Source organism: Populus euphratica, unplaced genomic scaffold (assembly GCF_000495115.2).
Source record: "Populus euphratica unplaced genomic scaffold, PopEup_1.0 scaffold720.1, whole genome shotgun sequence".
In the NCBI taxonomy this organism is placed as follows: domain Eukaryota; kingdom Viridiplantae; phylum Streptophyta; class Magnoliopsida; order Malpighiales; family Salicaceae; genus Populus; species Populus euphratica.
The window spans coordinates 22,228-33,459 of NW_011500583.1; the positions used below are offsets into that span (position 1 = coordinate 22,228).

The 11,232-nt window shown below is 27.7% G+C and overlaps 1 protein-coding gene across 1 annotated transcript; it reads right to left on the minus strand.

Annotated features, from left to right (window-relative positions):
- Positions 1–6,116: 6,116 nt before the first annotated feature.
- LOC105115507 (zinc finger protein NUTCRACKER-like) lies at positions 6,117–9,700 on the minus strand. The gene is made up of 3 exons (XM_011012410.1): positions 9,127–9,700; positions 8,103–8,499; positions 6,117–7,642 (listed from the first exon to the last, which is right to left on the minus strand). Exons 1-3 carry the CDS (start codon positions 9,320–9,322, stop codon positions 6,523–6,525), a joined length of 1,713 nt encoding a protein of 570 aa, XP_011010712.1. The 5' UTR covers positions 9,323–9,700; the 3' UTR covers positions 6,117–6,522.
- Positions 9,701–11,232: the final 1,532 nt, after the last annotated feature.

Here is an 11,232-nt window from a genome sequence, read left to right on the forward strand (position 1 = left end):
ATTTCAAGTTTTTTAGTAGTTGTTATTTTAAGTGTATTTCAAGTTTTTTGGTTATATTAGTTTTTGTTTAAGTGTATTTCAAGTTTTTTAGTAGTTGTTATTTTAAGTGTATTTCAAGTTTTTTGGTTATATTAGTTTTTGTTTAAGTGTATTTCAAGTTTTTTAGTAGTTGTTATTTTAAGTGTATTTCAAGTTTTTTGGTTATATTAGTTTTTGTTTAAGTGTATTTCAAGTTTTTTAGTAGTTGTTATTTTAAGTGTATTTCAAGTTTTTTGGTTATATTAGTTTTTGTTTAAGTGTATTTCAAGTTTTTTAGTAGTTGTTATTTTAAGTGTATTTCAAGTTTTTTGGTTATATTAGTTTTTGTTTAAGTGTATTTCAAGTTTTTTAGTAGTTGTTATTTTAAGTGTATTTCAAGTTTTTTGGTTATATTAGTTTTTGTTTAAGTGTATTTCAAGTTTTTTAGTAGTTGTTATTTTAAGTGTATTTCAAGTTTTTTGGTTATATTAGTTTTTGTTTAAGTGTATTTCAAGTTTTTTAGTAGTTGTTATTTTAAGTGTATTTCAAGTTTTTTGGTTATATTAGTTTTTGTTTAAGTGTATTTCAAGTTTTTTAGTAGTTGTTATTTTAAGTGTATTTCAAGTTTTTTGGTTATATTAGTTTTTGTTTAAGTGTATTTCAAGTTTTTTAGTAGTTGTTATTTTAAGTGTATTTCAAGTTTTTTGGTTATATTAGTTTTTGTTTAAGTGTATTTCAAGTTTTTTAGTAGTTGTTATTTTAAGTGTATTTCAAGTTTTTTGGTTATATTAGTTTTTGTTTAAGTGTATTTCAAGTTTTTTAGTAGTTGTTATTTTAAGTGTATTTCAAGTTTTTTGGTTATATTAGTTTTTGTTTAAGTGTATTTCAAGTTTTTTAGTAGTTGTTATTTTAAGTGTATTTCAAGTTTTTTGGTTATATTAGTTTTTGTTTAAGTGTATTTCAAGTTTTTTAGTAGTTGTTATTTTAAGTGTATTTCAAGTTTTTTGGTTATATTAGTTTTTGTTTAAGTGTATTTCAAGTTTTTTAGTAGTTGTTATTTTAAGTGTATTTCAAGTTTTTTGGTTATATTAGTTTTTGTTTAAGTGTATTTCAAGTTTTTTAGTAGTTGTTATTTTAAGTGTATTTCAAGTTTTTTGGTTATATTAGTTTTTGTTTAAGTGTATTTCAAGTTTTTTAGTAGTTGTTATTTTAAGTGTATTTCAAGTTTTTTGGTTATATTAGTTTTTGTTTAAGTGTATTTCAAGTTTTTTAGTAGTTGTTATTTTAAGTGTATTTCAAGTTTTTTGGTTATATTAGTTTTTGTTTAAGTGTATTTCAAGTTTTTTAGTAGTTGTTATTTTAAGTGTATTTCAAGTTTTTTGGTTATATTAGTTTTTGTTTAAGTGTATTTCAAGTTTTTTAGTAGTTGTTATTTTAAGTGTATTTCAAGTTTTTTGGTTATATTAGTTTTTGTTTAAGTGTATTTCAAGTTTTTTAGTAGTTGTTATTTTAAGTGTATTTCAAGTTTTTTGGTTATATTAGTTTTTGTTTAAGTGTATTTCAAGTTTTTTAGTAGTTGTTATTTTAAGTGTATTTCAAGTTTTTTGGTTATATTAGTTTTTGTTTAAGTGTATTTCAAGTTTTTTAGTAGTTGTTATTTTAAGTGTATTTCAAGTTTTTTGGTTATATTAGTTTTTGTTTAAGTGTATTTCAAGTTTTTTAGTAGTTGTTATTTTAAGTGTATTTCAAGTTTTTTGGTTATATTAGTTTTTGTTTAAGTGTATTTCAAGTTTTTTAGTAGTTGTTATTTTAAGTGTATTTCAAGTTTTTTGGTTATATTAGTTTTTGTTTAAGTGTATTTCAAGTTTTTTAGTAGTTGTTATTTTAAGTGTATTTCAAGTTTTTTGGTTATATTAGTTTTTGTTTAAGTGTATTTCAAGTTTTTTAGTAGTTGTTATTTTAAGTGTATTTCAAGTTTTTTGGTTATATTAGTTTTTGTTTAAGTGTATTTCAAGTTTTTTAGTAGTTGTTATTTTAAGTGTATTTCAAGTTTTTTGGTTATATTAGTTTTTGTTTAAGTGTATTTCAAGTTTTTTAGTAGTTGTTATTTTAAGTGTATTTCAAGTTTTTTGGTTATATTAGTTTTTGTTTAAGTGTATTTCAAGTTTTTTAGTAGTTGTTATTTTAAGTGTATTTCAAGTTTTTTGGTTATATTAGTTTTTGTTTAAGTGTATTTCAAGTTTTTTAGTAGTTGTTATTTTAAGTGTATTTCAAGTTTTTTGGTTATATTAGTTTTTGTTTAAGTGTATTTCAAGTTTTTTAGTAGTTGTTATTTTAAGTGTATTTCAAGTTTTTTGGTTATATTAGTTTTTGTTTAAGTGTATTTCAAGTTTTTTAGTAGTTGTTATTTTAAGTGTATTTCAAGTTTTTTGGTTATATTAGTTTTTGTTTAAGTGTATTTCAAGTTTTTTAGTAGTTGTTATTTTAAGTGTATTTCAAGTTTTTTGGTTATATTAGTTTTTGTTTAAGTGTATTTCAAGTTTTTTAGTAGTTGTTATTTTAAGTGTATTTCAAGTTTTTTGGTTATATTAGTTTTTGTTTAAGTGTATTTCAAGTTTTTTAGTAGTTGTTATTTTAAGTGTATTTCAAGTTTTTTGGTTATATTAGTTTTTGTTTAAGTGTATTTCAAGTTTTTTAGTAGTTGTTATTTTAAGTGTATTTCAAGTTTTTTGGTTATATTAGTTTTTGTTTAAGTGTATTTCAAGTTTTTTAGTAGTTGTTATTTTAAGTGTATTTCAAGTTTTTTGGTTATATTAGTTTTTGTTTAAGTGTATTTCAAGTTTTTTAGTAGTTGTTATTTTAAGTGTATTTCAAGTTTTTTGGTTATATTAGTTTTTGTTTAAGTGTATTTCAAGTTTTTTAGTAGTTGTTATTTTAAGTGTATTTCAAGTTTTTTGGTTATATTAGTTTTTGTTTAAGTGTATTTCAAGTTTTTTAGTAGTTGTTATTTTAAGTGTATTTCAAGTTTTTTGGTTATATTAGTTTTTGTTTAAGTGTATTTCAAGTTTTTTAGTAGTTGTTATTTTAAGTGTATTTCAAGTTTTTTGGTTATATTAGTTTTTGTTTAAGTGTATTTCAAGTTTTTTAGTAGTTGTTATTTTAAGTGTATTTCAAGTTTTTTGGTTATATTAGTTTTTGTTTAAGTGTATTTCAAGTTTTTTAGTAGTTGTTATTTTAAGTGTATTTCAAGTTTTTTGGTTATATTAGTTTTTGTTTAAGTGTATTTCAAGTTTTTTAGTAGTTGTTATTTTAAGTGTATTTCAAGTTTTTTGGTTATATTAGTTTTTGTTTAAGTGTATTTCAAGTTTTTTAGTAGTTGTTATTTTAAGTGTATTTCAAGTTTTTTGGTTATATTAGTTTTTGTTTAAGTGTATTTCAAGTTTTTTAGTAGTTGTTTTGTTATTTATTTTGGTTATATCTTTTATACTCTACCTTTCTAACTTTAAACATTAAGAACAATATCTTATTTTAGGGTATAATTCCTTCTTATTTATATTCTTTTATCAAAAGTAGCAACTAAAGGAATGAGAAATCATTAAAAAAATATAATATCAATAATAATAAAATAAATAAATAAATACATAGATAAATTTGGTTTTGTAGCCTCCTTCACATAAGCAATTAAGTCTGAAGAGATATCTTAACATCTAATACTTTAAAGTCAACTGATTTGAAAGTTATTGGTTCAAATCTTGTTATATGGGTTGAGGAGAAAACTTAAGGGAATCAAACATTACACAACACACACACACACGCATACTAATCTAAAAAAGTTAACCTTAGAAAAATATTAGAAAAAAATATTTTCTTCAAAGTAAAGCCTCACAACTATATACTATTATTTTAAGCATAAAAACAATATTTATTAATATATTGATTAAAAGGTATGTGGGAAAAATATAAAATCTGATGAGAATTTGTTTATTTGAATTGATTAATGAAAGTAAAATGAGTTCCTTGATTTAGATTTTGTAATTTGTTTTTTAATTTTAGTGCTTTAATTATTACAAACTAATAATAAGCTGGTTAAATGGGTGTGATAAGTATTTAAATGTGTATTTTATTAAGGTTTTATATCATCATATTATACTTAAAGTATCATTAAATTTCTTAACTTAAACATGTTTTATAATAACAAGTCTAATAATATAAGCTATCTTTAATTTATAGTAAATGTTTAGGTTTAAATATAGGTTCGTAAAATAAATATATTTCACAATTTAGATAATTGATTAATGTGTTTGATTATTGAAATTGAGGTTCGGGTGAAAAAAAAAAGGTTATGCTTAGAGAAGAAATTATAGTTGAGCTAGTTATAGTCAAATTAGACCATTCAGTTTTTAAAGTATAATTGAAGCTAGTGACCTTGGATTTATATATGGTTTAACTAGATGGAAAGTTAATACACAAGTCTAAAACATTCATGAAAAGCCTGAGACTTAATATTTATGTGTTTAAGTTCAAATCTTAACAAGAAAAAAAGAAGTTTAAAATTGTCTTGCAGCCTAGATACTATTCGGTATTTAGCTCATGGATAAAGCTCTAAAAGCCCTAAAATAATCCAATTCTTTCTAGGTTAAAAATCTAAGATAAATATCTATAACTTTTATAAAGACCATCTATTCAAATTATGATATTATCAATGATATTTTATCTAACCACCAAATCAATAGTTATCCACCATATCACTAGCTCTAAGTTTTAACCTATAAAAAAAGAAATTTGCCATCAATTTAGGACATTGGTTTTGATATCAAGATCCATTTTCTTACTTTCTTTATTCGTATTTTTAATATTCAAGTTTTATTTCATGTCATACTTTTATTAGTTGTTTTGTTTATGATTATCATTTTTCTTAGTATACTCAATTAATTTCTAACATACCTATGCTCTTATCTTATTTATTTATATTTTTCTTCTTCATTATATTTAATTAAGTTTTTTTTCAAGGTGATAATGTTATACTAATTGTGTAAGAATAAATATAGTACAAACTCAATATGGATATTAATGTTTAAATTCAAGAAAATATATTATTAACATATGTTGTGATTCTTATCTTAATCAATCTTAATTCCCTCGTTGTTAAGTAGTGAGTCTTGATTCATAGTGTATAATCCTTAGCACAATAAATACTTGACTCTTTTATAACTTATCACATAGAAAATCGACACTTGTAATATGAAAGGATCTTGATTTTTTATTGATAAAATTTAACACCATGAATACTCATAACATTTATAAGTTTTGATATTATTAAAATAAGATAATTAAATATAATTAATATAATCATATTAATAACTTGAAATGATATATTAATGATAAATCATCCAATTGAAATCTCCTTTGTATATAGTTTTTAGTTGAGTTATAGAAAAATTTATACTACACTTATTTGAAATATTATTAGTGAATCTTCTAACATTAATAATTGTTTTATCTTTGTTAAATCTTTATATTAATATCGCATCTTAAGGATCTCTTTTACTCTTTTTATTTCATTATCCGTGATTACACATTTTCAACCTTTTTGTAGATCAACCTCAGTCTTACCAAATTGTTTGTTACTTTAATACTTTTATAGGAGAAGATATTAATTATTTGATTGTGTCAGTATTTATTATAAATGATGGACCGAAATTAATGATATTTATGTTCTAATATAAGTTACTAGTCTGCTCTTGCCTTTTATTTGTTATACATTCTTGACTTGAACTAAAAGAAAATTGTCTTGAAATAATCTTAGCTATTGGAAAGCAATGTTGTATTGAGGTAGGTTTAAATGAATTTGTGTTGAAATTGAGATAAATTTAATCTTATATCACAAAATTAGATTTCATGTAGCATGTAATTGAATTAACAGGTGAACATGATTACACAATAACCAATGGTTTTTATTTCAAGTCAAACTTCGGATTGAATTATAAACTAGACTAGCGTTCATAGTAAAAGATTCAGAACTAGATATATAGATAATATTTAAGGTATCCCATCTCCAAGAGAAATGATATGCAAGGCGTTATTATTCTGTTCGGTACAACATAGTTGCTAGTACAAACACAACACTATGGACAAGTTATAATTAAAAATAGTTTAATTGTAATTCAAGCGATCAATTTGAACCAGCTTATATTCAATATTTCAAGTTACGTTAATGTAAAGGTCATTTTTAGATTTCTGCCCTGTATTCAAAGATCACGAAAGGATGTAAAATGGATTGGGCACCAATGACCTAAGAACTATAAATACAGGCCCACGGTACTCACATTCACTAAAATGGGTGTGGAGCCTTTCAAAGCTGCATTTTATATCCTTGATTCCTCAAAGTGTTGTGGCCGAAACCGCCTAACCGCACAGAAGTGCAATAAGATCGGCTTCTACTAGCCCTGGGCGAATAGCTCCATGAAATGATGGATACCGAAAGAAGCTAACATACTAAAAGTGTCAAACATCCCATATAGAAGAAGGTTTTTCCATAGCTGGTTCCCTAAGTGAGGGCTGTTGTTGATGATGATAGGGATTCATCAGTGGCATTCTTTGCTGCTGGCTCATTGCTTCCATTTCCAATCTCGGTTGGTGGTGCTGCTGCTGTTGATCCTGAAAATTTGTTGGCCTTGCTCCTCCAATCCCCATGAAGTCACGAGTCATCATGTCACCACCTTCAATAGGCGTACCAGCAAACCTTGAAGGTCCTGTTGGATTCCGCTCCATTAATCCATTCCTTCCATGCATCAAACCAGAATTGCCACTATCCTCCTGTTCCATATTTTTTATGAACCCTGGATTTTGGTCGTTACTCATGAACATACTTGCAAACATTGCCATATCGTTCATTGCTGAGCTACCTGTACCAGCTGTGTCAAAAATCTGCGACATTTCTTGTGGCCCTCTTTGCAAGGGCTGGTTAGTAAATCCTCCAACGCCATTGATCATTCCAGCCATGCTAGTTTGATCGGAAGCCTGTGGCGGGAGGTCATCATAGGAGGTGTTATGCTGCTGAATCCCACCATAAGTTGTTGATCTTATAGAAGAAAGCTGGTCAGGACCTGCCATGCTGCTGGCAAAGCTCTTTTGCATCATGGGGGAATTAATACTATTGCTAGCGGTGGCACCCATTTGTGCTGCTTTTTGCAACAAGGCTGTTGCTGACATGTGAGCAGTGGCCGAAATCTGGCATCCGTTTTTGTTATCTTGAAGATAATGTAAGCCGGATGAGCCATTGGAACTGAGTTGGAGGCTGGAAGTTGAGGAAATGCTTCTTGGACTGCCAAAGAGAGTGCCAGAGCTGCTCGAAAACATGCCTCCTGCCATGTTCATGGACTTGAATGGATTTGGAACGAGTTCTTGAGGGAGAGATTTGAGAGGGTTCTTAGGGTCGAAGCAGTTGAAGTCTGGAATTCCAATAGATGTGCTGGTGCTGGCGCTTAAGGGCATCGAAGACATGAGCTCTGGCATTTGGTTTTGCAAGTTTGACCCCATGTTGGCCATTACTCCTTGGTTTACTTTGTTGTTTTCTTCTGCTAGTGCATCACAGAAAGCTCTGTGGGTGATGAAGCTATCTCTTCTGCATGATTGGTAGCAGTGGGGTCACATTAGGTTGCTAGCTAGGGAATAAAATACTGAGAAAAGACTGAAAATCAGTGATTTGCAACTTGAATGCTCAGAGCATAAAAAGTCGTCAAAAAGGAAACACAAAATTTTGATGAATTTGTCGGCCATTCCAACCGTATCTTCTACTGGAAAGTGACAATAATGCACTTCTTCGCGATAACTGCGGCAAGCAATCTTTGGACAATAACAAATAATGTTTCAACTGGTTTTGGCAGCAAGAAGATGTCAAATACGACGATGTACTCTACAAATTCAGAAATTACCATGGGACAACTTAAAAATAATTTATTTGATCCCAAATATTATTAAGTAGTCATATACTATAGTTTATCATGAATATAAAACGACCGTGATTATTAAACAAAAACAAAAACCATGTTTTTCTTCCATGACGATTTTTTTTTTTTTCTAACCTTGAAAAGATGGTGCCACAATCACATTTGTATTCTCTCGTACCACAAGTCTTTTGATGAGCTTTCCAATCAGATTGTACTGCATATTTCTTCGAGCACTTGTCACATTTCCATTTCTTCTCGCCATGTTTTCGGCTAAAATGCTTCTTAATGCCAGTTAGATCTCCTAATGCACGAGCCGGGTTGTGGTGAACACATGTTGGCTCAGGGCATATGTAGACCTTTTTCCTCACCTCAGTGGTAGCTCTTTGCCTGAGCTTCCATGGCAGATTATGGCCTCTCCTATGCAATTGCAGGTTTTGGTCCCTTTGGAACCCTTTGTTGCATATCTCACACACAAAACGGTTTGTTGCCATAAGTGTCGTTGGTGATAAAGCAACGACTTCAGCAGTGGGATCTGATTCATAAAAGTTAGACCAGTTAATTAGTAATTTTAATTCAGATTTCTCTCCGAAAGAATAATTTATTATTGTAAGATGATTGCTCTATCATATACAAAATTATACACCATAAGACAAGAGTCAATGGAGGAAGAGAAAGTGAACTCATGCTCCAGGTGAGGGTGATCGTGGTAACTAATTTTTTCTATGCATGGTAAAATCGATGGCTCTGTTCTCAGAAGTACAGTTGCAGACAAAAAGAGGCACCAGCAGAGAGGGGAGTCAAGGAAACAGTTCTCACCAATTATTGAAATCTCAAAGCAATAATTGAACCTTTCAATTCACATATCATCTTTCTCTCAAAATAAATTATAAAAAAAGAAAAAGAAAAGGAAGCTTCTAATTCAGTGGTAGGCAGTGCTAATAATAAAAGAATAAAAAGAAAAGAAAACCGTGTCCCCAACCCTTTCATTCACTGAATTTATGCTGCTACGTACGCGTATAATATGATACTATATATAAGAAATAAAGGTTTCCTTTTTCTTTTTCTTTTTTCTTTTATTTGCTTCTAATTGAGACCAAGACTAGAACAATCTGTATCAATAATTACTGTTAAGTTTCATAAATGGGGCGGTTGACTTTGCCTGGAGTTCCTGGAAGATTTCTTTTCTTCTTCACCGGCTGTTGGGAGGTAGACCCATTGCTGTTAGTTGCAGCCACTGAGTCTGAGCCATGCAAGTGATTACGTGCCTGCTGCTGCTGCTTTCCTTGGAGCTGTTGGACTTCTTCTCCAGTATTTCCTGAAGAGAAGCTCCCTTCATCACCTGTGATATTTGACATCGAAACTGAAAAGATTAAAGAAATAGTTCTGCAAAGTTAGATTGTCTTTCTGTCCTTTTTCCTCCCTTTCCAATCTCCCTGTTTCTTTCCAAGACTTTTGTTCTTGTTGGTTTTCTCACTAAAAGAAGGGTTTGTATTTTGGTGAACATAAAATCAGCAGTTTGCTAGCACCAGAGGAAGACAAAAGGCCATGGAATTCTCCTCCATTTCTGGTGAGGACGGGGTACTGTTGCTGCTATAATACTAGCATTGGATCCTGGCCTTCTTTGGCCTTATGTACTTATATATAGTGTTGATATGAGACAATTGTTTGGCAAATGCCCCTAGCTTTTTGGAAATTAAATTTGTTTCTATTCCATTCCCAAAATTTTAGAGTATTAATTTGCGTGCTTAGTAATTTTTCAATTTACAGCACATATTTCATGTGGAAAAAGTAGTGTGAATTTTATTTTATTTATTGTTCATTATAATAATTGAATTATGATGTTTTCCCCTCACTTCAAATGCAAATAACTAGTTTAAAAGGGTAAAAAAAATATTTTTATAAGATTCATTTATCATCTTAGAATTATTTAGGTATATCTGATTTTTTATAATTCTTTAAATGTTATTCTTACATTAAAAAAAAACCTAACATAAAGGGTTTATCGATAATTTCTTGGCTTGATTTCAAGAGGTTATTAGTTATTTTATATTAGTTTTTTGACGCTATTCATATGGTCCCAATAATCATTTGGTAATTTAATTAGGAAATAAAAAAAATTATTATCATGTTCATTCAATTCAATAAATAAGCTATCATATCGTATTTGGACGACATGTGTAGTGACTCTTAGAGTTCCAAAATTAGTTTTCTTGGTATTTTTTAATTCACAATGATGAGGTTAACCTTTATAGGTGGCGTATGTTGCTTAATTACCGGTAATTTAGAGGTGGTCGACTTTTTATTTTTTTCTTCTTTTTTTCTTTCATAATTTTCATGCATGTCTTTGCAACATTTAACAACAAACCTTCAATTTTGGTTTTCTTAGGAGTTAGACCCATTCTTTCTAATTGTTTTTTTTTATTTTAATTAACTTGTAGAATTGATTTTTTTTTACTTCATCCTATATCAATTTTTTTATATTTTAGATTTAGTTCTCATTGTTTTGATTGTTTTTTATTTTATTATGGATAGTTTTTAGAAGTAATTTTTTAAAAAAAAAAATCATCCTCCTTCATTATATTTTCATATTATATTTTATCCTTATTCTTTTGATTACCAACTTTTTTTAATCTTGGCAAGTTTTTAAGATTGGTTTTTTTTTAATTTTATTTTTTAACATTAAATTAAGCTTCTTAATTGACCCCCGCTTTAAAATTTAACAGGTTGAAAATTTAAGCTTCTTAATTGACCCTCGCTTTAAAATTTAACAGGTTGAAAATTTAAAAGATTAACTTAGGTTTAAGAGATTCTTCCTAGTCCTTTGTTGGTTTTTTTTCTTTTATTTTAAACTCATATGTCTTTCAATTTTATCATTTAGCATTTGATTTAATTGTACATTAGACTCTGTAATTTAACTTTCTTTCTTTGTGTATGACTTTTTATTGCTTTTAAAAATAAGTTGGGTTGTCTTGAGGATTTTTATGTTTTTTCCTTTTTGTATTTAGTTTCTTTTTAAAGAATTTTTTTAATTAAATTAGATTAATTGTTTAATATTTATTTTTAAAAATATTTCATCCATTATTTATTTCATCCTCTCCATCTATTTTAATATTTTTTTAATGTTGAAAAAGAATATTTAGCCCATAGCATAGTGTGAGCATAGTATGAGGTAGAAGTTCATTTAAAAATTATATCATTCTCAAATACTAGGTTTATTGTGGATTGGACTTTAAAAAATATTAATTTTTTTAAGTTATTCAAATCT

What these genes read in the sequence shown, in the direction of transcription:
- LOC105115507 (XM_011012410.1), bottom strand. Translation starts at nt 9,322, where the DNA reads ATGTCAAATATCACAGGTGATGAAGGGAGCTTCTCTTCAGGAAATACT. An exon ending in AAATCTTCCAGGAACTCCAG is followed by an intron (nt 8,500 to 9,126) that starts GCAAAGTCAACC and finishes TTTATGAATCAG; the next exon opens with ATCCCACTGCTGAAGTCGTT. An exon ending in TGTGGCACCATCTTTTCAAG is followed by an intron (nt 7,643 to 8,102) that starts GTTAGAAAAAAA and finishes CCAATCATGCAG; the next exon opens with AAGAGATAGCTTCATCACCC.